Source organism: Mytilus californianus, unplaced genomic scaffold (assembly GCF_021869535.1).
Source record: "Mytilus californianus isolate M0D057914Y unplaced genomic scaffold, xbMytCali1.0.p SCAF_1, whole genome shotgun sequence".
Taxonomy (NCBI): domain Eukaryota; kingdom Metazoa; phylum Mollusca; class Bivalvia; order Mytilida; family Mytilidae; genus Mytilus; species Mytilus californianus.
The window spans coordinates 31,707,990-31,735,660 of NW_026262581.1; the positions used below are offsets into that span (position 1 = coordinate 31,707,990).

General features: G+C 31.7%; 2 protein-coding genes across 2 annotated transcripts in view; both read right to left on the reverse strand.

Moving 5' to 3' along the window:
- Positions 1-1,381: 1,381 nt before the first annotated feature.
- LOC127718589 (plexin-B-like) lies at positions 1,382-9,851 on the reverse strand. Its single transcript, XM_052224659.1, has 6 exons — positions 9,452-9,851; positions 7,709-7,863; positions 7,294-7,441; positions 6,768-6,899; positions 6,102-6,185; positions 1,382-5,434 (listed from the first exon to the last, which is right to left on the reverse strand). Exons 2-6 carry the CDS (start codon positions 7,774-7,776, stop codon positions 5,330-5,332), a joined length of 537 nt encoding a protein of 178 aa, XP_052080619.1. The 5' UTR covers positions 7,777-7,863; positions 9,452-9,851; the 3' UTR covers positions 1,382-5,329.
- A 328-nt stretch (positions 9,852-10,179) lies between these two features.
- The window catches only part of LOC127718926 (plexin-B2-like), a 43,331-nt gene continuing 25,839 nt past the window's right edge, over positions 10,180-27,671 (reverse strand). Inside the window, exons 16-24 of the mRNA XM_052225034.1 lie at positions 26,103-26,233; positions 24,258-24,317; positions 22,819-22,890; positions 22,545-22,611; positions 22,099-22,245; positions 20,424-20,580; positions 17,094-17,258; positions 13,151-13,257; positions 10,180-10,206 (exon numbers count right to left, since the gene is read on the reverse strand). Of these exons, the coding sequence (XP_052080994.1) occupies positions 10,180-10,206; positions 13,151-13,257; positions 17,094-17,258; positions 20,424-20,580; positions 22,099-22,245; positions 22,545-22,611; positions 22,819-22,890; positions 24,258-24,317; positions 26,103-26,233 (933 nt within the window). The remainder of the gene's footprint in view (positions 10,207-13,150; positions 13,258-17,093; positions 17,259-20,423; positions 20,581-22,098; positions 22,246-22,544; positions 22,612-22,818; positions 22,891-24,257; positions 24,318-26,102; positions 26,234-27,671) is intronic.

A 27,671-nucleotide genomic window follows, 5' to 3' on the forward strand; every position in this document is an offset into this window, starting at 1 on the left:
TTAAGAACAATAACTCCAATAAGAAGTCAGTTGGTAGTATCATTCATTAGACGTTTAGTTGTAATACTAATAATGCTGACATTTTTTTCTATTCACAGTTCATTTTCATAATACATTTTAATACTCCATACACAAATTAAAATCGTCATTGGAGTCCAATAATTCCAATAAGGAGTGTGCTGGTACTTTAGTCATACATTCATTTTTGAAGACACTATATTTCTGTTAACTTTTGCTACAAACAGTCTCTGTCTTTCTATTACAGTTTTCAAGGTTTTAGGCAAACCCATTTTCTAAAAAGAGACGGAAGATACCATGGTGCGATTTAAAAGTCTCAGGTTGAAGAGAAAATGAAAAATCTTGGCCAAAAAAAAAAAATGAAAAAGACGACGGAAACACAACCAAGTTCACAAAATACTCTAAAGAATTGAACAACACAACCCCTACCAAAAATGTGGTGAATATCAGGTGCTCCGGAAGGATAAGCAGATTTTGCGCCACTACTGGCACCTATCATGTTGCTCATGGTAAGTACAACTTTGGTGATAAGTTTCATTCGGGAATGTCAATATTGACGAACAGATTACGGTATAAGTCGTAACTACATTTTGCTGTATCCTTAATAAAAGTAGGTCAAAATTGTCATTGTAGGACAATCACTCCTTTAAAGTGTCAACTAATGGTTTACGTTCTTTTGTGTTTTATGCTTTTTGGTTTTAAAGCTATTGAACTGTTTCGGTTCTTATACATCTTTGGCTTTCAAGTATTCAGCTTTAAGCGTTTATGATGAAAGTAAATCCAGAAAAGCGCTTCGGTCGGATGAGCTTTATAAGTGTTGTTGTCTTTATGTATACATTCCCTATTGCAGATATTTTTACCGACTAAGTTGGAAAAGTATAAAAAATAATATACAAGGCTGCTAAATTATTAAAAAGAATTGTCAGTTATAGTTTTAAAGATTATAGGTAAACACGCTTAAATGGGTTGAAATAGTCATTTCAGGGCCATACATTTAAGAAGGAGCATATGGATAAATTCAGTCATTGGTATTATCTTGTATTACTGGTCATGTTTCCTTTTTTCAGTTTCCTGCTACATACATCTATAATAGTTGTCAAGATATTAGGCAAACCGCGCGCAATGACTTCTAAAAGGAGTAATCTAACGATTTTTATAGTATGAATAACTTGGTATATCTATAATTTGTCTAAAAAGTAAAAGCCATTATAATCGAAGTATTTTGTTTAAAAAAAGGCATTATCGCATTAAAACTGACTGCATAAGGATTCTTTTATCACTTACCAGTTCTAATATATAAAAGTTGAATAAAATTCTAAATGTTCATACTATATTGTAGATTTAAATAAAATATATAAAAAAATTAAATGTTTGAAAGAATTTATTAAACTTAAGTAAAAAGATTTGCTCTTACATAATTACAATAGATAAGTACTTAAAATAGCATTAACACATATAAAATAATGGTCCTTTTGACACGCACTTCCTTAAAGTCATACCTTCTTAAAAATCAAATTGTGCCTTTCCTTTACACTGTTTAACCATGTTAACCTTCTTTTCCAAAATAAAATATAAAAATATTATAATTCATTACAAATCCAGAACTCGTGTAACTTTTAATTTGTGTCTGGTCAGCAAAAAAGACAAAACGACCTTTTCAAAGATTTTCGGAAACAAACTCGGATGTGTGGTTAAAAATCTAATTTTTCCAACACGTATAGTATGCAATTGTTTTCTTTTTTTTACATAAGACTAATGCAATGAACCTCGACGTATTATTTACATGTCAATTACCGTATGGTTTACTTAATTAGGGGTTCTTGAGGCCCTGTGTCGCTAACCTAGGTCCAGATGGGCATCTTCAAGAATAAACACTCTTCAACATTGTGAACTAGAATATAATTCATGTTGATCTTGTCTTGCTGATCATTTTTTTTTCTCTCTATCGTCTTTAGTTTTTCCCCAAATCACAAAAAAAGGGTAAAAAAATTGTCATTAAAGGTCAATCACAGCTATAAAGAGTCTAAAAACGATTTCGGCAACATTTTCAGATCTTGTCTTGCTGATCATTTTTGCTATCTAAAGTATCTATCTATCTTTTATAGACTTCAGGATAATAGTTAAACACGCAAAATATTGGTGCAAATCGTCATTAAAGAGCAAGAACTCCGATAAGGAGACAACTGACGATTAAGGCCATGTTGACTTACTTGTAGATCTTGTCTTGCTGATCATTTTTGTTATATAAAGTGACTATCTATCTATAAAAGATTTAGATATTAGGCAGAACACTGAAAATGGGTAAATACTGTAATAAAAGAGCAATAACTCCAATAAGGTGTGAACTGATGGTTTCGGCCAGTAGGCTTATTTGGAGATCTGGTCTGGCTGATCAGTTTACTTTATTTGACCCTTTTCACTGTTGTTGATTCGAGCGTCACTGATGAGTCTTTTGTTGACCAAACGCGCGTCTTGCGTACACAATTTTAATCCTGGTATCTATGATGAGTTTATTTCAGTTTCTATCAATCTTTTTAATCTTTTCTGGATATTAGGCAAAGACGCAAAAAATTAGTTAAAATCATCATTAAAGAGCAACAACTCCAATAAGCGGTCATCAGACGATTTCAATCATGCATACTTATTAGTAGATAGATATAAGAAGATGTGGTATGAGTGCCAATGAGACAACTCTCCATCCAAGTAAAAATTTTATAAAAGTAAACCATTATAGGTCACAGTACGGTCTTCAACACGGTGCCTTGGCTCACACCGAACAGTAAGCTATAAAGGGCCCCAAAAATTACTAGTGTAAAACCATTCAAACGGGAAAACCAACGGTCTTATCAATATAAAAAACGAGAAACGAGAAACACTTATGAACCACATCAAAAAAACGAAAACTACTGAACATCAGATTCCTGACTATGGACAGGTGCAAACAAATGCAGCGGGTTTAAACGTTTTATTGGTACCAAACCTTCACCCTTTTTCTGAAACAATAGTGTAACATCACAACATAGAAATACACACTATAAAATATCAACTGAAATAGCTTAACTCAATCAAAGGACATATTAACACCATTGAACATACACTGAACAAATAAATTTGACCTATGATACAATGTAAATACAAAATAAATAAACTAAGGGAAGAATAATAAAAGTAACATGTTATATCGGTAAGAAATGTTAAACAATTAAAGAAAAACAATATGCTCGAACAAAAATGCCATCCATTTGCAATAACTTTAAACACAGGTAAATGAAAATAATTTTGTTGTTAGGTATACCTGTACAGTACCAATAGAGAAAGGAAATATTTTTTACAAAATTAATAATTTTGAATACAAAATAAATAAACTAAGGGAAGAATAATAAAAGTAACATGTTATATCGGTAAGAAATGTTAAACAATTAAAGAAAAACAATATGCTCGAACAAAAATGCCATCCATTTGCAATAACTTTAAACACAGGTAAATGAAAATAATTTTGTTGTTAGGTATACCTGTACAGTACCAATAGAGAAAGGAAATATTTTTACAAAATTAATAATTTTGAATACAAAATAAATAAACTAAGGGAAGAATAATAAAAGTAACATGTTATATCGGTAAGAAATGTTAAACAATTAAAGAAAAACAATATGCTCGAACAAAAATACCATCCATTTGCAATAACTTTAAACACAGGTAAATGAAAATAATTTTGTTGTCAGGTATACGTGTACAGTACCAATAGAGAAAGGAAATATTATTACAAAATAAATAATTTTGATGTTCATAGTACGAATTGAAAATTTATAGTTATACCAAACACTTATAAAAGCTGGTATATAGACCAGATATAACCCTGAATAACATTAAATAACAAAAAAGCAATACAATTAGTATCAACAGGTCAAATAAACAAGAAAGTACGATTTGAGAGTACTCGCAGTTACTGACAGCTAGTTAAAAGCCAAAACAATTAATAATAAAAATCATGCATCAGAGACTAAAATCAACTAAAACACATCCCAGGGATTTAGTATTTTAACGTCATGGACAGTCAAAGAAGACATGACTAGTGCAATGCCAAAAATAAATGTATCGACAGACAGTAGGATAGTTAGGAGTATAACCTCTTTATAGATCTAAACGAACGTGGGTGTGTCTTTATACATCCCACTTTAAAAAAAATACAACTTTAGTTATGTTTTAATTTGCTGATGACAAAATCGATATTGGTGCCAATGTAAACTATATTCAAAGATCTAATTACAACATTGGTAAGATAACCTTTACTAATAAGCCTGTTTAAAGGTTCGATGAGTTTACACGGATCACATAGTGATTTCCGCGCCTTAAGTACAATATTACCGTAAAATTTAGGATGTGAAATACCGTTTTTAATCAGTTTTCTACAAGTACAGCCAAATTTACTAATCAAATCTTTGTATCTATGAAAGAACTTAGCAAAAGTTTTACGTAATTTATAGTAACGAAATCCTTGATTTAATAATTTACCAGTGATGCATTGATTATGTTCGTTAAAATCTATGACATCACTACACACACGGGCATAACGAACGAGTTGGGATATATATACACCGTATGATGGAGCCAAAGGAACATCGCCGTCTAAAAAAAGAAAATTAACAATAGGGAATGAAAAATCGTCTCTTTTGTCGTAAATTTTCGTATTGAGTTTTCCTTTAGAGATTGAAATTTCCAAATCCAGAAAAGGACAACTACTGCTGTTTATGTTAGATTTAGTTAAAGTAAGTTCAATTGGGTAAATTTCGGTAGTATATTTAGAGAACTCTGGATTATTTAACGAAAAAATATCATCTAGATGACGGAAGGTATTGTTGAATGTATCAACCAAATATAACAATGACGTGTCCTTACTGAGTTTGGTCATAAACTGAGATTCATAGCAATACAGGAATAAATCTGCTATTAAAGGGGCGCAGTTAGTGTCCATAGGAATACCTACTACCTGTCGATACATTCTATCGCCGAAACGTACATATATGTTGTCCAGGAGAAAATTTAAAGCTTCAATCATATCTTCACATTTCCACTAAGTGTATCTAGCATACTTTCCTTTTTCGTTACAGAAAAAGGCTTTAAATTTGAGAAAAAGTATTTCTTAAAGCCATTCAATTAACAATGCAGGAACGCTTACTTCATTAAAATTATGATTTCATTAAATTTGCTGACAAGTTTTAAGCCTTTACGCTCATAGATATCTTTAATGTCATTATAAGTGAGACATGAATGTTGTGAAAAATCTCTTATTTACAGTTTCTGTGATATTCATTTAAGAATTATTTGAACATTCTTCCATCAAATCTATGAATTCTTCAACCTTTTTTGCAAATTGGAGGTCTTTGCTTTCTTCCATATCCTCAAAATCCTCAATTATCTAAAACAAAAAACATAATTGAAGTGTTCGAAAATACTCAATTATATCCTTGGACAACAAATTAGGCATCAAATCGGAAAGGAAATGTCAAAACGTTCTGAAACAGGATATGTATGCTTTGATATTTACTAACATCATAACATATACTATCATTTCTATCCACTGGTATTGAAAACAATTGCAGAAATTGTTTCTTGTAATATGCTTTGTTATCCTTTCCAATGATTTGGTCTTGAGTATCTCCGATGAAGGTTACTACGAATACGTGTTATCTAACATGTCAAATCAATACGTTCTTTTTTGTCGTTAAGTGTGTTTACGAAAAAAAAAAGAATTTTGGTAATTTTGGCCAAAACAAGAGGACGGAGAAAGGAATTTTAAAAAATGGCCTGCAGGGGACGCACTTAAGATATCAGCGTTGAATATTTTTTTTTGTTACAACTACTAATAAGGCATGGCCGCGATAACGATGGTAACACCTATATGTCAGTATTTTTTTATAAGACCTAAGAAAGTCATGTAATTCTAAACCCATATAATGCATTTAACATCAGCTATGATGTAGGCATGAAAACAGCATGCTTTACTATGTCTTATTTTATAAACGTTCATTAATACAGGATTTATGTTTAACATGATAAGTTCTAATAGGTTTAATTTTCCATACTTCACTTCTGTACTTTCCAATGAACGAATTATATATCTGATGAAGAATCAACTGTCTGCTGAACTTCAGTTCTGCTTTCTGTTTCTAAAATGAATATTAAAATCTATTGTAATGTTTTGATCGTATATTTGTGATGATATCATGACACAGACACATTGTATTCACGCCCGGATGCAAAATTTTCTAAAATACAACTGTGTAAAAATGGCAGATTTTTCATGGTTTCTTCATTAATCATTAAAATATTTTAAAGACTGCACGAGCTCAGAATATTGTATGGCCCCATGTACTATATGTGAACATCTAGATTTCATTTCGCTTTTGTTGCTGTTGTTGTGTTGATGTCATATTCACGTTTATCACTTCTTCCTTCACTCAAAAACAAAAAGTGTTTTGTGATGGTAGAAATTATTTCTTTATAAACAATAAGAATTCTATCATTCAAAAAATAAAAATAAAATAAAAATCAATAAAATTAAACCTCTTAGAAAGTATTTGAATACAGAGACTTCGATATCATTGATGAACCAAACAGTATTTATGCAAAAGTAATATTGATTCAAACTCTATAGCCGCTTTAATATTTTAAAGTTTTCCTTTACAGAGAGGTTAAATTCATAATTTTAATCTAGTGAATTTTAAATGTGATAAAATAATAACAATTACATTTGATAGTTCGTCTATTTCACTCCAGAATGCCTGATCATTGACTGGCTCTACCCGTTTGAAGAAAGGACCGATGAGTTTTCTGTATCTTGGAATATCTTTATGGAACAATAATTTCTGTGATGGTGAATCCTGTCCATTTACAAATAAAATTGCAAAATAAAATTTGATAGTATTTTTTTGCATCAGCAATCAACATATGAATTATTTCATTGTGATATATAGCTTTGCCCGAGTTTAACTAAACATTGTCCTTTTTTGACTTAAAAGCTCTTCATTTTTTTATATAAATTGGATTTTTCAAACATTTTGGCATCGAGCATCAAAGATATATATTGTCGAAATGCGCATCTGGCTCAGAAAAATTGGTACCGATAATGCTATTATTGCAGTTTTTAAATATGAGGAATTAAAAAAAAGTCACTGCTTTCAGATTGTACCAATTGTAGTCAAACAACATACTTTTGACCACTGAAATACAAAAACACATACACTGAAATAAAATAATATATACTTGAAATCTGACCTTGTTTACTTTGTGGGCTGTCTGTGTGAAGCATTCTACAAAGACTTGTCTCAGAATGTCCAAACATGGCCCGACATGACCAGGCACATTAACGTCAAACAGTATGTCTGGTTTACCAATCAATGGAGCCCAAATTCGTGTAGCATAACTAAAATATAGAAGAAAAATTAATCATGAATGGTTACAAAACCAATAACGCTATAGGATTGAAAGATTAATTTTGTATAAAGATTCCAAACGTGCCAAATGAGACGACACCAGTGTAATGATTATATAAAACAATATAGTAAACAACTAATGAGAAATGATAGATTTTTATAAATAGATGCATGAACAATTTTTTTACCCTGATTATTCAACCTTAGTATGTAGAAACGTAGTTAAAAAAAATTCTGCAAATATCTTGAACACTTACAACTCATTTTTCCATGATTGCAGTACTTCTGGATCAATGTTAAAGTCATCTCCAAATTTATCCAACATGCAGAGGAAGTAACGAATTGGAATCGATAGTGTTTGCGGATCTACTATTTCCTCAAAAGTCGAATCAATGTAGTCTGCTAGGAGCAACTGGAGATAGATATGCATATATATTTGATTCAATGTACTCATTTGTTCTTAAAACATTAATTGACAATTCAGTTATAAGTAATCACTACAAACAGCAAAGAGTGTCCAGATATTGTTTGTTCTTGAAGAACAAGTGCATAAAACGAATAAAATAAATTACAAACAAGTTAGACAGTATAACAGACTACCAACAACCGACTGTTCTGAACACGCCATGCCCCGGATAGCCTAACTTGGTACCGGCACACAGTTTGATTATGATGTCGGTATAGTTGTTGAACATGGTGTTTATTGTATTTATAAAATAATTAAAAAACCTTCAATCAGACGACAATAGGTTAAAACTAGACAAATAAGACGGTTGCCGCTGCAAGTATTCATAAAGTACCACAAGCGTTCATTTTGGGGAATAGTAAAGGACATATTTAATACCCACTCTGAAAATGGTTAACAAGTTAAATTTCCTACCATTAGTAGAAAATGTAATGAAAATTAATATCCCGGTAATATGCACACCCTTAATTAATGTAAAATTGCATACAATAAAAGTTAGCGCCCCCGTACCCCCCCCCCCCCCGAATGACAAATTGAAAATTTATAAATAATTCAAATCCTTAAAATTACCACACCCTTAGTTTTTTTTAATGTACTAATATCCTTTATAGTATAAAGATTCTTTCGTATATGCACTATTACCGTACTCGGTGTGAGCCAATGCTCCGTGTTGAAGGCCGTACTTTGACCTATAATGGTTTTCTTTTACTAATTGTGACATGGATGGAGAGTTGTCTCATTGGCACTCATACCACATCTTCTTATATCGATATCATATAAAAGTTCTTGTTTGAAAATTTTAAGAAGTTAATCGAACAAAATACGATTTGTGAAGGTAATATTAACATTGCAATTTCAGTTTAGAAATGTCGCCTGCTGATTCATATCTTGAATAACATTTAGAAATTGACAGAGAGGTTAAGATAAGATCGATACTACACAAGAGAAGATTGAAATTTGTCTATTGAAAAAAAATCATGTTTTAAATTCAGCTAGCACGATTTTCAAGAACTGCATTTCATATCCTCATTCTCTTGTTAGAGGTTGCTGCGTAGAAGGCAGCTATCTAACCATGGTTAGCATTGTTTAAATGGGTTTGTGTTGTTTTTGCTTGAGCCTTCCTGTATTTCTTGGTTAAGTGTTAGTAAAAATATGTGAGTTTATATAACTAATCCTACTACAGAAAACTATATCTCTTTGATGAACATTTGCTATACAATTTCATGTAACGAAATTCAGAAATTTAGTGTGAGAGGAAGAAAAGAAACATCTATCTTTTGATTTCGCCATGGTGTTGTCTGTCTTTTTTCGACTTACTAATTTTTATTAGTATACCGTTACGTTTCAGAAGACCTTACATCAAACAGAAACTAACTATATACCACTTATGTTATATTTAGACATTTCTGTACAGAACAAGTTCATGCGTTTCATTTAGATAATACTTTACGTTTCAATGCAGTCGACTGATAATGATTCCAATATGTATGCTTTCTTTATAATGATAAAACTCAAGTAATGGACACTATCATACCTTCGTATGAAATAATCTATTCAAAAAGATGTTCCCAAAGTCAAGTTGTCTATTCGACTTTTCGTCATCTGGTAGATTAGACTAGAAAATATGATAAATATTATTATTCCTAAACATAATAAAATCAGTTTCCAATTACACACAGACAAATCACTATTCCTAAGTCATGATTTGTCAATGCTACGTTAATACAAAAATAAATGAATATTGAGGCTATTGTCCAATATAAGAGATAATCATAATAATGCTGGATTTATTTCTGACAAAGTTTACAGATTTTAAATAAATTTTTACCATTAAAAATAAATGAAAACTCAAGTAACATCTGGAACCGGTTGATTTATGACTATCGAACAGCGATATACTACTGTTGCCATTATTTGATTATCCTTTGTTTGAATATAACTATAACATGCAATTAAATTTATCCAGGATGCAATTATTTTACAGATGGCAGCAAAAACCAGGGATAAACTTTTGTTGCTAAACTTCTTTTAAACGTAATTTTCAATATATATATTTATCAGCTCTTTTCACTATTCACAGAAACATTTTTTCGAATATTTATCATAAAAAACCGCTATTCAGTGTCTTATTTTGAAAATTTTACATGTCTAAATAGTTTATAAATGCTTAGGGTTTAAGAGTATATGTTAAGTAAAAATGACGACAGTTTACTTTCTATAACTCCGTGTTGATTTTTACAAATGAAGATGTGAGCCAAAAGTTTAACGATTATCAAATCTCATAAATACCTTGTAAAGATAAAACAAAAATTAGGTTACACAAAAATAAGGGTATCGCAGCATGAACTACAATTTGAGCGAGACCGGTTTCGTCGACAGGGTAAGCGCCCATGCTTTACGTGCATTAACCAGCATATGCATCCCCTCTCAATTAAAATTTCAAAACCAGGAATAGGACACAATGGATACATTGACAAACCAGACGACTATTCTGTTATTCCTTATGGTGAAGGCAATACAGATGTAGCATCAATTCGAATCGTTCTTCCTCATAAATCTGTTAAAGGTGTTTTTATGTCAAGAAAAAAACCTCATCAAAGGTAACAAGCTTATAATGTGTGCGCCAGACGCGCGTTTTATTTGCAAAAGACTCATCAGTAGAGCTCGAATAAAAGAGTTAAAGGCCAAATAAAGTACAAAGTTTAAGAGCAATGAACACTGCGCAAAAACTTAAATGAACCTTTCTTATATATTTTTTTTATTTACAGTCAAGGTAATGACAAAAAGTAAAAATGTATATCGTGTACATAATGTTGGTAGAATTTATTGGATTTTGTTGAACTTTTACACATGTAAATGACGAAAAAGAGAAGCAAAAGATACCAAAGACATTTTCAAACTCACAAGCTAACAAATGATTTGGAATACGACTTGAAATGTCTTAATTAAATGGAGAAACAACTCTATTTTTTATTGAATATTGGGTAATAAAATTAGACTAAAAAAAAACCAGTCTGCTGTGTACGGGAGATGAAATTGTACCAAGTGTGTCCCACTCCCGATTATGACATTTTAAAAATTAGACTAAAAAAGTACAGTCTGTTGTGTACGGGAGATGAAATTGTACCAAGTGTGTCCCACTCCCGATTATGACATTTTAAAAATTAGACTAAAAAAGTACAGTCTGTTGTGTACGGGAGATGAAATTGTACCAAGTGTGTCCCACTCCCGATTATGACATTTTAAAAATTAGACTAAAAAAGTACAGTCTGTTGTGTACGGGAGATGAAATTGTACCAAGTGTGTCCCACTCCCGATTATGACATTTTAAAAATTAGACTAAAAAAGTACAGTCTGTTGTGTACGGGAGATGAAATTGTACCAAGTGTGTCCCATTCCCGATTGTAAAAGTGTGGACCCTCTTAGCGAGTGATGCATGCATAGTAGTAGACGCTTACTCATTCAAAGCACCCGGTCTCGCTACTTTTGGAGTTCATGGGATTCCATCAGCTTTTGTTTATGATATTGATTTGTCTCTCCTTAATCGAATTACGAGATTTGAACATAGGTAAACAACTGATCATTTTTGTAAAGTTTTTTTTTTAATGTCTCAGGTGAACGCATGTTAACTTGGAAGACGATTTATAACGGTAAAGCATTGTTATATAATATATACTTATACCTTATAACTTGACTTAATAAACTAAGCTTGTCATTTTTATGCGTATTACTCGCTACAAATCTATGACAGTGGTCAAAGAGAGTGATTTACAAATTAGTGATGAGAAAGCATGGCAATCTAGAATCACATATTTCTACATGTATAAATAAAGACGAAAACATGTTTATATGAAATGAGTAGAACACTTGTACTGGTCTATATCGTTATGATATGTTCTTATTCAGAATTTAGACTACATGATATGTCACTGGTGATTTCTAAACACCTAGTAAGAAGCAAAAAGTAGCATATCAGTTGGACTTCTGGTTTAGGAGCAAATTCTGCATTCCAGGAAAAAAAACCATTGATTAGACTACTGAACTTATAATCATTGTATAATTTACGACAATATTCACCAAAATTGAGGAAATAGAAAATTATCACAATGAACACAAAATGATTCCCATTGCTTACTTAACCAAATTCAAAGAGTTTATAAAATGTTGAAAAAGGCTTGTGCACATTACACAACTGCAATATGAAGACGTTAAGATTAGCAACTTTTTTTGTTTATGAATTAGTTTATTATTAAAATAAATGCACTTCATGCTTACTTGTTTTGCCGAAATATTAAGATGCACATTAATAAGTTAATAACATTGTGCAACTTTCAAATGATTAGCCTAAAAGATGACTATATGAACCCGTTAATGTTTGCTATGATAACTCAAATTATTACGAGTAGGTTATATATCAATGAGACAAACTGCATCCAAAGAAAAGAGAAAACGAATATAAACCCTGACGCTTATGAATACAGGGAGAACAAATACAGATCTTACTGAAGTATAGGATATTGGTTAAGTTGATAATATCATAATAGTTCTAACTAATGAGTATCAAACATACGAATATATTCCAAAGTATACACACGACAGCACATTCTTTACTTACCGAACATGTTTCCTATAGAAAAAAAAAACCAAATAATAAGATGTATAAAGATTGACCAAACAAACTAAAACTCTAAAAAAGAATGATTTAAAATGAAGTTAAAAATATTTCATATAGTCTTCCTTACCTACTTGCCTATTGCATGAATTGGATAAAACTTTGGCACGGTTTATTTAAATTCTTAGTCGTTACAAAAATGGCCAATATTTATATGCAAACGTATTATATAAGGAATAACCAACTACAAGATAAGCATTTTTTTTATTTACAGTATGCACTGGCAATTTCGGAAAATCGTTTCCTATACAAATACTATTGATATTAATTCTAAATAATGTTTGTTACGGTCAAATTATAAAAGATAATTTTCTTCAGTAAGACAATTCTAAATTGTGTTTTAAAGTGGAGCCTCTCTTACAGCCGCGGTTCACTATCAATGTCTCAAAGGTAAATATCAAATAACTATACCTTTATAGTTATAATGATTGTGTCTAAATAATATGCACAATTTTTGATGCACTTTAGGAATACCTGAACATGGAATTTAAACATGTTAAATGAAAGCTTACAACTATTCAATATGCATTGTAAATATAAGGTAAGTTAATATACATGTACCAAGTGCCATTTTTGTGGTTCTGACTTCTCGTCTTCACCATCGTCCGACTCTAGCAATGACATAGCCTCTGAAATCTTACTTTCTATTTCTATACCTGGCGTGTTCACTAGAAATTATAAAAACAACTCATTAAAATATAATAAAGGTCATGCGTTTCTCAGACTGTTAATGACATCTTTGGATGTGCACTTATTGATATTTAAGTCTAAGGGAACATTATAGTTTTATTAGTTGTAATTGGGTTTAAACTAGCTTTCAGTAACTGCTAGTACTCTAATATCGGTGTTTTGTGTCTATCTTGTTTATGCTATTTTTTTTGTGCTTCCTTCCGATCTAATAAGATAAGCCATTTGCAACTGATTTTTATAGTTTGTTCTTATGTTGTGCTGTCCCATGTTAGGGGAGGGTTAATTAAGCTCTCACAAACATGTTAGTGTTTCTTTCTATGTTGTGATGTTACACTATTGTTTCAGATAGGGTGAAGGTTGGCGCCTATTTAAACCGTGAAACCCGCTGCCTTTGTTTGCACCTGCCCTAAGTCAGGAACCTGATGTTCAATGGTTGTCGTTTGTTGATGTGGTTCATAAGTGTTTCTTGTTTCTTGTTTTTTATATAGATTAGACCGTTGGTTACACTGTTTGAATGGTTTTACACTAGTCATTTTTAGAGCCCTTTATAGTTGCTGTTCGGTGTGAGCCAAGCTCTATGTTGAAGACTATACTTTGACCTATAATGGTTTACTTTTACAAATTGTGACTTGGATGGAGAGTTGTCTCATTGGCACTCAAACCACATCTTATATCTATTAACCCTGCCACACTATTTAGGTCTCTCTCCCGAAGCAGGATCATGTAATTTAGTGGTTTTGTTTGTCACATTGATAAGCATACCACATCTCCTTTTTTTATTTTTATATCAAGAGCATTGTACTTGTTTTAGTTATTTAACATTTTATATAATGGTATATAGCATAAACAATGTATTTCACTGAACTTGAGGCTAATATAACACATGCTGTTAGTCTTATGTTTTCAGCAATTTGTGTGGTAATTCTAAATTGTGTTTACCCTAATTTGTCATAATGATTATACTTGGATCGAAGAAAAAGAGGTATTTGAAAGGTTTTATATGACGGCAACATTTTTGCTTTCGCATAATGGTATGACGTTGGCGTCGTCGTCGTCGTTGTCATCTTAAGCCAATTGGTTTCCAGACAATAACGTGAGTATAAGTGTATGGATCTCTATGACATTGTACCGCAAGGTTCCATAATACAAACGGAAGGTTGGGATTTATTTTTGGGCTAATTGTCTTAACTGTTTAGGAATTAGGGGCCAAAACAAGCATTTTTCTAGTTCAGGATAATAACTTGTGTACAAGTGTATGGATCTCTAATTGTACCACATATATCTCTAATTGTACAACTATAGATTCATAGTTAAAAATAGATATATCATCAAATTCTAATTTCAAGAAGAAACTATGTATAGATATAGTTTGAAATTTACTGTTCATTTTTAGATATTTTGAAAAATAATTAAAGTTAAGTTCTATAAATTTGTAAAAGACATTGTTTTAATGATGAATGATATTTTGGAAATTTGTTTTTTTTTAAATTTTTTTTAGAACTTCGTGGTAGGTTTGTTTTTTACTCTTTATAACTTTCAGAATGCTACATATATATTTTTTTGATGACGCTAACCTCTTTAAAAACTACATGTCCATTAATAAATAAATAAATAAATAAAATCGTTGTGTACTTGGATATGATGAATCTAACGGTATATCTATATTTTTGATATTGGACCATAATAGGTAAAAGTCCAATTTCAAATTTTTCTGTTCTTTGACCACATTCATTCTGTGTCAGAAACCTATTTTGTGTCAAATATTTAATCACAATCCAAATTCAGAGCTGTATCAAGCTTGAATGTAGTGTCCATACTTTCCCCAACTGTTCATGGATTGAACTCTGTAGTCGTATCAGGCTGCGCCACCCGGAGCATTTTATTAAACGTATTACACACCCTGAGACAGTAGTGTAACAGAATAACATAAGACATTTGTTTTAAAAAGTCAGCTAAAAAGGCATGACTAAATAGTTCGACCTGATTCAAAGAATACAGTAAACAAAAAGAAAAATACATAACGTACCGAGCACTCACATTTACTAAAAGCTAGTTCAAAGCCGATTTCAACTAATAAAAAATTCAGGTTTTTCAAAACTTAGATATATCAAGTAAAACATACTAAACAGCTTTTGTGTAAAAATAATACAAACAGTCTGAAAGAAGCTTATCCTTGTATAATGCACACAAGATTAGTATCAACAGGATGTATGATCACAAGAGTACATATATGGATAGTATTACAAATCTATTTAAAACAAAATCAGTGTTAATTTTGACAAAGCAAATATTCAGAGATCTTACTACAACATTAAATTGATAACCTTTCTTAAATTTATTCTACGGAATAATCAGCTGACATGGATCTTACATATATTTGCGGTTTATATAAACAACAACATGGATTTTGCTATTATTTTAAGTCACATTCGGACGCATTAAATTTATAACGTGTTGTTTTCATTTTTTAAAGCATTAGGATGTGATATCCCCTATCAATTTTCTGTCTTCCCGACATGACAAAATGTGAAACATTTCAAACAAAAGAACCAACGGACTGATTTATCACACAACAGTACAGAAACACAAATATGACATAGCAACTAATGACAATCACTGAATTATATGCTCCTGACTTACATGTAGCTTGGAACAGGCATGTCTCGTCTAAATTGCATTTAATTGATAAATTCAACAACACTTACCGTTATCTTGATGATATTTTTTCGTTAAATAATCACGAAATTTCTCAATATACTGCAGAAATTTACCCAAAGGTACTTACTTTAAATAAATCAAATTTAAACGGTAACAACTGTCCTTTCCTAGATTAAGAAATTTCGGTTTTACACGGGAAACTCCATACTAAAATTTACGACAAAAGGGACGATTTGTCGTTCCCTATTGTTAATTTTCCCTTTTTGGATGGTGATGTTCCTTTAGCACCATCTTACGGTGTTTATATTTCACAACTCGTTCGCTATGCCCGTGTCTGTTGTGACGTTTTGATTTCAACGAACGTAATCTATGTATTACTGGTAAATTATTAAGCCAGGGATTTTGTTACCACAAATTACTTAAAACTTTTACTAAATTCTTCCACAGATATTAAGATTTGGCTAAGTTTGGTTGTACCTGTAGAAAACTTATTTCAAACGGGATTGCACATCCTCATTTTTACGGCAATATTGTTTACCGTGCCCGGAAATTTAGAAACGATCCTGATAAACTTATCGATCCTTTAAATAAAATTATTCTTAAAGGTTACCGATTCAACACTGTAATTAGATCATTAAATATTGTTTTTATTGGTACTAATATTGATTGTGTTATCAGTAAATTAAAAGCAAACTAAATATTAATTCGGCAAATTCCGGAAAATGTACCTCAATGGTACGGTTTTTTTTATAGTAAAACATAACAAAGTTGGAGAAAAAGAAAATATTAATAATCAGGAAAATATATTATTAAAAAATAAAAAACAAATATTACAACAAATGCATTGTTTCAACGTTTTAAAAATAGTTTTGTCTGTATGTCTTCTGCTGAAGTTTATGATAAAAAGAACATAACATGTCGTTTTTCATATCAGACCCCTTGTCAGCCCATGGTCAAAATCATCCCTCGAGCCTCTCGGCTCACGGGCTGATAACATGACCTAGGGCTGATAAGGGGTCTGATATGAAAAAGGCCATGTTATAATCTATATATATCAATAGTGAGTATGATATTGGCATAGGAATAGGAATGATTCAACGATGATTATATTAGACACATGACTGATATTTGATATAGATTGATGAACATTTTTTACCAAAGATCTCTTGTTTGCCATGAGGCTTGTACATCAGGGCCATTCTACTGTTGTCCTTAACCATATAATGTTTTAAGGTATTCAGACATATCAATCCATTGTTTCTTTCATTGGTGTTATCAATATCATTCAATGTTAGTTTGCCAGCTTTTCCTTCTTGCCATTCTATAATATAATAAACGAATGTGTTTTTATGTATGACCTCAAATATAAACATACAAGCTATATGATATAAAAGATAAGGACCATGACAACATGCACATTTGTTTGAAACTTGAAATAAAGGATACAACAGATACAGTTAAATCCACCTCATATCATTACTTACATCTAAAAATTGACATTGAGGGTCGGTTGATTTCAGCTTCCCAATTGTGAACTTTCATTTTTTATGTAGCGCCTGCATATGGAGTATATATCTCCTAGTTGATACGATATTCAAGAGCTGGATAGTTGCAGCTAACAAGGAAGCTATTGAAGCAAGATGTAAATGGTGAAGTTAAAATCATCTTTCGAAAAGTTTACGGACGCCATCACGAGTTGGTTGACCGTTATGAAATAGCAGGTTCACAAATGACGACATATATGTACCAATTGTCGTAACCACAATTCCTTTTTCTTTTCTCCGAATGTGACCTACCGAATTAGACTTATTTGCGTGTGTGTACTTACATGTGTAACACGACTGTTGCTACATGTGGAGCAGGATCTGCCTACCCTTCCGAAGTTTTCTATGTAGTGTTGTGTGTACTGTTGTTTGTCTTTTCGTCGCTTTTCGTTTTGTTTGCAAAGGCGTGGTCAGTTTATTTCTTTTTTGGTTATATAGCTCTTCAACTGTTTAGGTTCTTATACATCCTTGGCTTTCAAATATTCGGCTTTGAGCGTTCTTGATGAAGGTAAATCCAGAAACGCGCTTCGGATGCATGCAATTTATAACGGGTTGTTTTCATTTTTTATTTTGCTTCTCTTTTGCAACACGTATACATATGAATAGTTGCTATGCATAGGCTTGTCTCCACAACTACCGGCGGACGATAAAACTGTATATCTCATTTATGTATTAAAATTGGAGGAGCAAAATACCTTAAAACCAAAAGAAAAACAAATTCTTATAACAATAAGCTCATACGATTCGGTTTTGCCAATGGTGGTGATTTTGTTCTTGATTTTGTTTTCTGTTGTCATATATGGTTTAATGTTTTGTCAGTAGATAACAAGATCTATTCAATTTATCCTGATCTGTCTTGGATCACACACAACAAGTCACCATATGTCCCAACGACACATACCGAATATTCATAGGACTGTTCTATGTTCCTTTGGAATTTAAACAAAAATGTAGGACTGGATCTGCCTTAACTGTATTTGATACTAATACATACATTACATAATTGTTCTTAGATCGTTATATTACTGGGTCATCCAAACGCTCCAAAACACCCCTATTGAAATTATTAGAAGCAATTTTATCAGCAATTAAAGCCGGGCTTAATGTTTATTATGAAATTATCTGCTTATGTGAGTTGTGAATCCAATGTTGGTACTAAAATATTCAACAATTATGATAGATTACATATAATCTGTATCTCTTTCGTCTTGCAATAGTATCTAATCTTTTGACTTCTCGACACTTTACACAAATATTCCCCATTCTAAACATTAAGACTAATTGAAATAATTGGTCCTTCTTTATCCCCCCCCCCCCCCTCCCCAACAAAAAATAGCCAGCGTAGAACCAATTATCTTGTTTAAGGTGTAATACCACCAAATCATAGTACGTCACATCCGGTTGCATGCGAAAATAGGTCGAAAATAATATTCCCTTGAATTTGACAGTGGTAGGTAATTGATCCTACATTTCATTGCAGTAAAACATTTCTGGGTCATAAACATATATCTTTGGTATTTCAAAGCACCATTATTTTTTTATTTGGGGTTTCTATAGAATATTTTGGAAACTTGAGGTTACATGGTTACTAAAGCTTGTACACAGGTTAAAAAAAAGGGAAAATTTGATTGGTTAACTTCCAGTGATGGTTTTTTTCTTATATGCAATGAAATGTTATGTGAAATTTTTTCTATAGTACTGGACAGGATAAAATTTTAATCATGCCAAGCATTTCTTTATTTGAAACAAAGATAAATTCTGCACAATTTTTTCAAAAGTGCAAATTTAACAAAGACTAATAGGGGAAAATCAATGGTGGTATTACACCTTAAGACAGGGATAGATCATACTTTGTAAAAACAAATGTATGATTTAAACAAAAGATTCTTCGAGACTGAGACATTATTAAAATGCTTGTGTTCTTGATTAACAACATATTTTTTTACGTTTGGAGGAGGTTTTTTTTAACAAACAATCGGTATTCCCATAGGCAGCAACTTCTCTTTGCAGGCTTGTTCCTTTGATAATTTCGACATACAGTAGCGGTTAAAAAAGCTTGCATTATCCTTGAACTGCAAGGTCCGCTAAAAAGATGATGTCCTCTCACTTAATCATTTATAGCTTGATACACTTTTTTTAACGCTTCTATCCCACCGAATTTAAATTAAAGAATACTACATATACAGTTAAGTCTGCCTTATATCTTGATTAACATCTGGACTTTGACAATGAAGGTCTGTCGAGAATTAAATAAAGATAATTTCAGCTTCTCAACTGGAAACTTTTCATTTCTATGTAGCAACATTCACATAGCACTTGCATATGAGAATATATCTCCCAGTTGATGTGATACTCCAGAGCTTGAATTTATCGATCATGATTTCCATGATAGGGTTTTTCTGCTTATAGGGAAGCTATTAAACAAATGGTGAAATTTATGTCATCCTTTCGACAATATAACCGACGCTATCACGAGCTGGGCATGGTTGACCGTTATAGGATTTCTGTTTCACAGATGACGACAAATATGTTCCAATTGTCGTAAAAACAATCCAGTCTTCTTTCCTTGAATGTGATATCATCGAATTAGATATAGCACTGAACTGAACTAAAATGAGCAAGACGACCGGTATCATATTCCGGAGTACCTGATATTATCCCCGGTTTTTTGGTGGTGTTCGTGTTACTCCGTCTTTAGTTTTCTTTGTTGTGTTTTGTAGACTGTTCTTTGGTCGTTTTGATCCAATTTTGTCAAGGCGATGTCAGTTTTTCGTGACTTACGAGTTTGTATATTCCTTTGCTATCTTGATCGCATGGTTAATAGGTCAATCATATTACAGAAAAAGTTTTCAGTTTATTCAAAGTTATCCACATTTTATGAACACACATATTATATTCAAACAGAAATGGATTTTAGATGTATTGTGATTAGAAATACATACCTAAAGAAAGTTCATCATCGTTTGGTATTTCTGAAGCAGGTTTATTCTTATAAACCTGCGCACAACATTTCTGTTTCACCTGTGATATTGTATCACAGTCAATAACTTTGACAGGAAAATGCTGGCAACTATTTCCATTCAGATCTATTTGTAATGTCTAAAACAACAAAATACATTTGAGCAACATTTGATAATGGAATGCTCAAACAAACCCGTTTTCTTCAAATAAAACCGTCTATTACACGGTGATTAATTCAATGAAATAGCATTAACCTTACTGATGAAACCTTAAGAAGTTAAATAATTCTAATATTCCGCGATTAAGTTGAAGTAAGACAAATCTTCAGCGCATATATGTTCAAAAAGATTAAGGAATAAAAAAATTCAGAATATGTAATAATAAAAAAAAAAATACACTAAAAACAATAAAAAAATAACAATTTTGAATCCATACCAACAAAGTCATTAAAATTGTGAACTAATGTTTAGATTCATCTACAAACGTGTTTAACCGTTTATTCAAATTTAATAATATAGACATTAATTTTTACTAGAAATCTGGCATGTCAACACATTTTAGAGAGAGGCACACAATGAAATAACTAATACAAACTCACAACGCAAGTGTTTTCATGGGTATACATGTTTATACAAGGAATTAAATCTGGATGTGTTCTCGATGAATATAAAATTTTGTTAAATCCAAGCAATATGCATTTTGGCAGCTACAAATGTACATTGTATTTCTGAAATGGTGGACAGCCAATATGTTTTGACACAGGATATCAATTTTTTTCTTATGCATTAATTGAAAGTAAGTTAATAGAACATTTGTTTTAATTTTTTTGCAATTAATTTTGATCAATTCATTATACATTTATTTCGATGTTTATTAAAAGCCTTACACAAAAAGATGTTTTTTAAAAATTTGTGATTTTTTACAAAAACGTAGTTTTTACGTCAAATTTCTACTATTTTATCACAAAATTCAAGTTTTGATATTGGGATTAATTTTGATAAGCATATATATATAAATTGTGTCAAAATTAATGCAAAATAAGATTTATCAAATTATTGATAATGTTTGACGAAGCCAAGTTTTGTACTATAGTTCTTTTTCAATTTTAGAAGATCGAACGGGACCTTCATTTTATGGTTTTTACATATAACGTATAAGTGCTGAGGGCCAGACGGGAAAAGAGACAGACAGTTAGCCAGAGTGATTTTTAAAGGCATCGACGAGACCCTAGTCACTGCATTTAAAGTCTCTTTTCGATTGATACATACTTCGTTAGAGTACTCTGTCACTGTTCCCGATTCGTCTCTTGTTATGATAAATATAACAATGAATGACAGCATTTATATCGTTTAATAATACTAACAAATTCAGAATAGGATGATCTAGTTATGAATGTAATACTGAAACAGCCGATTTAAGCTGAACGCTATTGAACATTTCCAAAACGTTGAAAAACGTTTCTGAAATTAGTCTGAAAATCATTTCATTAACAAATAGACTCTCAATACAGATAAGGAAAAGTGGTACCATTAATATTGCCAATAAGTCAATTATCCAACATAATCAAAATTCAATCATTTTTCAATCGAATCAAATTGAAATGCCTGTTTCAGTAAACAATTTGATTACTAGCGGCGTAACTGCTATTTGACTTACAATATTTTGGTGTTCGATCCTCATTTTAAGTAGCTTTTCTTCTGCAATGGTGTTCTTTGAACTACCTGTAATTGCATCTATTGGTCCCATTTCTGTAATTGTTTGTACTGCTTTGTATAACAAAAACAGTTGCATACCATTGTGTGACTGTAACGAAAATTGGTTATTCATATGTAAATGACAAACAAGAGTAAAGTTAAAATATGTTGTATTATATTTGGAAACCTTAGATTTTAAAATATAAATGTTCAGAAATATAAGAAGTTAAAATCAGAATAACCGTCATGTTAATCATTATCATTAATAATAAAATAACGCAGTAAAAATAACAAATGTACATATCCTTAAAATTCATAAAAAATACATTTCTTATGCTAAAATCTACCTGATAGTTGAAGGACAGAAAATTAATTACATTTGTATCAATATTTTAGAACACTACATACAGTTAATTGTCTGTACAGCCCAATCTGTAACCAATTTACCAATAATCTCAGGGTAATAGAGTCAAACCTACAAAACAAGTAATCAGTACCGAATATTGTGAGAAAGCATGTTTTGTTTAAACCATCTGAATAAGAGCAGAGGAAAGCAGTACAAAATAAACTTGTTATCATTTTTATAGATTTTTGATTTAGCATTTCAATTAACATAGAAGTCAGTAAAACTGTGGAAACTTTGAACGACAGTCAGTAGTTCTAAAACAGAGATTGCATTTACCTTCTGAATAAAACTTTCTGCTGTTTTTTTGTTGATGACCGAATCGTGTCAACCAGCAAACAATGAACCAAACTACAAAATAAGAAAAAAAAGATACAAAACATCTCGAGTAATATCTGACCTTATAGGAACTAGGAAGGGGGATAATCAAAGAGTAGATAACAAAATTTGGTCACAACTCATCAAATATACCCAGACAAAACCCAAGAAAATATAGTGAGAGACAAAACTGTCTACAATTTACACTGCACTTCATAGAAAAATTAAGATTGAGCATCACAAATCCCCAGAAGAAGGACAGTAATTTTATGTGCTCCGGATGGTTAATCATTTCATAATCCAATCGTGTTCGACTGCAATTATTTTTCTACTTTAGGCCGGATAAAAATGTTGTTAAAAAGTAGACGGATTATCCCATGGGTAATTTCAAAACTCATAAGTCGAAAAGAAACTTACAACACCTTGGCAAAAAAGGAAAAACGACAACAGATAAGCAACAGTCCACCAAACACTAAATAAGAGACAAAAGAATAAGAAACTAAAACCCAAAAAAATCCCAGGATAATCTTATTAATGGCGTCATTTATTTTTACATAAAGCCAGTTAAAAAATGTTGTTAGAATCAGGCTAATGATACCAAAGGAAAATTTAAAACTCAAAGGATAACTCACAACAGCAAGGCAAAACAAAAAAAAAACGTAAAAGAAACGATGCAAGATGAACAACAAGTCACAAAACACTACATCGGAAACAAATGAATGAGAAACATGAACTCAACTGAAATCCGGGTCTGATCTTAGGTGATACGTAAGGCTTAAAAGATTCTGCTCAACATACAGCATCATAAATTATTGAGTATTGCAATAATAAGACCTTGCATTCTGATATCTGATACATATATCTGTATGCAGATTTTACTGAAATCGCAATAATAAATCTCGCATTTTTGTCCTTTCTTTAAAAATCGCAATAATAAAGGAACACAATAATTTCTGAAAGTAACAGTACTCCTCACAGCATCACACATCAACTTTAACTATATTTATAAAGAAGGCAACCCTTAACACAATGAATATCGTGTCTCTAAAGAGATTTATAACGAATGTCCATAGCAAAAAAGAAAGTTAACTGTGCTGAATATATTAACGTCTACCATTTCAACTACATGTATATAAAAAGCAAAAATCGACGCTTTATCACGAAACGCACATCAGGCGTACAAAATTATAAGCCTGGTATCTTTAATGTGTTTCTTGAGAAATGATCGTGCTTGTATTAACAATATAAACGGAACCAATTTTTCTGCACCACAAAGAACAGAGGATCATACTTATATCTTTAAGTTGCCAACTCATACTAAAAACTCTCTACTTTCTTAAATTGAACTTTTTTTTTTCATTAGAATATAACAAAAAGTATATTATTCAAAATAAACTTACTCGAAAAAGAGTCTCATATTTCCAAGCAATGAAATCGACAAAACTGACGAAAACTGAGCCCTGAAATATATACAATTATGATTTAATAAATATATGTGTTGGCAACGGTTAGCCGATAAACGATTAAAAGGACTGAATATCGAATACCAAAAATAAAATATAAACGTGTATTGAAATAAAAAACAATATCAGGAAATGATAATCGGTGTTCATCATTTTACTCATCTATTGTTCTGCATATTTACAATAGAAAAATTATAATTTTACAGAGTTAATATGCGCAAAAACCACATCATCTATCAGCGCGGGACATAAATTTGAAATATGTAAATCATCTAAAGCTAAGTTATTTCAAATGGTATGCCGATTCGAAAACTGTGAAATTCAAATTATGCAAAATGGTGCTAGTGTTTACTGGAAGTGTCATAAAGAGAGGCGGATGATAAAGGTAAAATGGTGCTAGTGTTTACTTGAAGTGTCATAATGAGAGGCGGATGATATAAAGGGATATTTATACTGACAGGTCGAAAACAAAAGTTATACCGTCTGGTAAAAAATAATAACTACGAAAGGACAAACAACAGTCTAAAAGATAGAGTACTATTGTCACCGAATACAGCGGAAACAGCACGCCTTTAGTCTTGTCTCCATGACTTTCTGAAATCTACCAATGATAATACAACAGCGTACCAAATATTATCGACCTACCACTTGTGATTCCTATTAATCGCAAACTAATATGTTTTTGATGCCACCGCCACTGAAAACAGCACGTCTTTGTCTCACCGCTGTGAATTCTTCGTCATAACTTTGTCTGAATTCAAACATCAGGAACACAGTCTTCTTGAACTATGATTTTATCATCGGTTGAACATGCCATGGCGTGATGCAATATGCATTAATTAATGTATGTAACTCTAAAATGCGATGGTACTCTAAAGTGCGATGATCACTCTAAAGTGCAATGGTTTACGCTAAAGTGCTATGGTGTCAAACGCTTTAGTGCAATTATATTACACGCTAAAGTGCGATGGTATAACACGCTGTAGTGCTATGGTCTAACACGCTAAAGTGCGATGGTATAACACGCTGTAGTGCTATGGTCTAACACGCTAAAGTGCGATGGTCTAACGGGAATGAGATTCTGGCAATGGTTTTTGTTTTTTGCTGTGCTCCTATTAGTTTTCCGTTTATTGTTTTGTTTATGAATTATGTCGTTGTCTTTGTCATTTGATTTGTTTTACAATTTGGTCGTTGTGTTGCCATATATAGCTTTCAATGCGGCATGGACCAAAGCTCCAGCTTATGAAGCTTTTTCAAACCAGGAACCTGTAACTCAGTGGTAGTCGTTGCTGTATTTCATATTTATTTTTCCTTTATTATTTTGTAAATAAATCGGACTGTTATTTTTCTCGTTTGAATTTTTTTACTCTAGTCGTTTTCAGGCTCTTTCGTAAACACAAATTAGCTAAATCAAGTTAATCTCTTCCAGCACCAACCAAAATGTTCCGGATAGGGATCAATTGTTTCTCTCTTCTTTTTTTCCGTTGTCTAAGAAAACCCTTCCTCTGGACAAACATTCTAGTTTTCCGGAATGTTCATTTGTGTTTGTACAAACGGCTTATAATGTTACAATACTGTTTAGCGTTACTTTCGCGAACAGACGCACTTTTGCGGAAAAACGTGTATTGAGGCATCGGACTTTAGCGTGTTCCATTGAATAGCCTATACCATCGCACTTTAGCGTGACGATCTCGTTTTAGCGTCCCCATCGCACTTTAGAGTCCTACATATATATATTACGTATGAAGTAATTACGAAACAATTTAGGTATATTATACTTACTTTTCTTGCATTGTAAGCATATTCGGTCGATCTAATGTTTGGACAAGTGATTTTAAGAAAAGCTTGTTCGACCACAGTATTTCGAATTTTTCCATTGCACTTTTTATTATGGTTTTTCTTTCATCTGTTATCTAAAATTACAATAATGCATGCTTTTTGGTTTTACAATTTCCTGGTCAAAGAATTAGTTTGATTGTTGGGAGACCGCTAGTAAGGTTGAACATTACATATATGTCATTATAAAATATTAATCAAATATCTTACCAGCAGTATTGTATTAAACGAATTACATAATAATATTAAAATATCATCTTAAAAACAACACAGTGTGAATTTGACTTCTTTTTTAAAATAGACAAATGCACGCATACAGTGACAATAGTTTGTGTCGAAGAATTCAAACGTTGGGGAATTAAAAAAGAAACCAGTATTTATGTTGACCGTTATGGAATATTCGTTTCACAGGTGATAGCGGATATGTTCCAATTGTCGTTACTACAATCCCGTCTCCTTTTCCCCGAATTCGATCGACCAAATTAGAATTATTACCAAGTTTGTACTAACATATGAAATCTGGCGGGTGCCACATGTGGAGTAGGATCTGCATCTGCCTACCCTTCCGGAGCACCTGATATCACCCTTAGTTTTTGATGGAGTTCGTGTTGCTTAGTCTTTAGTTTTCTATGTTGTGTTTTGTGTACTGTATTTGTCTGTTGTTGATCGTATTTTCGACTTATGAGTTTGAATGTTCCTTTGGTATCTTTCGCCTCTCTTTTATGTATTAACCTAAACTACAAATAATTGTTTTTCTTGGAATTCATTATCTTGAGAACAAAGTAAATTAAAAATTGTAAAACGTAGGATCATCAGTTCCAATTTAATAATTTTCTTAAACAGACATAAATATTTTATTTTAAAACTTATATTGTACATGAATTATACCATGAAAGTATATAATATTTATTTGAGTGTTTACAAAGAACAATAACAATACGTTTTCTTGTTTGCTAGATAAAAATCAATACCAATATTACTATTCAACAGTCTATCAAACATAAACTGAGCAACAATTATGTACAAGCCTATTAAATAATGAAGAGATAGCAGTTGTGAAAATCTCTGAAAAGCCAACTATATAGTGAAAAAGAAAAGAAAACATTGACTGCAAATATTGAGCGGAAAACCTGTTAACTGTAAACGTATACCTAACAACAACATTATTTTCATTTACTTGTGTTTAAAGTAATTGCAAATGGCTGATATTTTTGTGCAAGCATATTGTTTTTCTCAAATTGTTTAACATTTCACAGCGGTATAATATGTTACTCACTTTAATCATTCTTCCCTTAGTTTATTTATTTTGTATTTACATTGTATCATAGATCAAATTTATTTGTTCAGTGTATGTTCACTGGTGTTAATATGTCTTTTTGGTTGAGTTAAGCCATTTCAATTGATATTTTATAGTGTGTCTTTCTATGTTGTGATGTTACACTATTGTTTCAGATAAGGGTGAATGTTTGGTACCAATAAAACGTTAAACCCGCTGAAATTGTCTGCACCTGTCCT

What these genes read in the sequence shown, in the direction of transcription:
- LOC127718589 (XM_052224659.1), bottom strand. Translation starts at nt 7,776, where the DNA reads ATGTTGGATAAATTTGGAGATGACTTTAACATTGATCCAGAAGTACTG. An exon ending in CAATCATGGAAAAATGAGTT is followed by an intron (nt 7,442 to 7,708) that starts GTAAGTGTTCAA and finishes TCTATATTTTAG; the next exon opens with TTATGCTACACGAATTTGGG. An exon ending in TTGGAAAGTACAGAAGTGAA is followed by an intron (nt 5,435 to 6,101) that starts GTATGGAAAATT and finishes TTTTTGTTTTAG; the next exon opens with ATAATTGAGGATTTTGAGGA.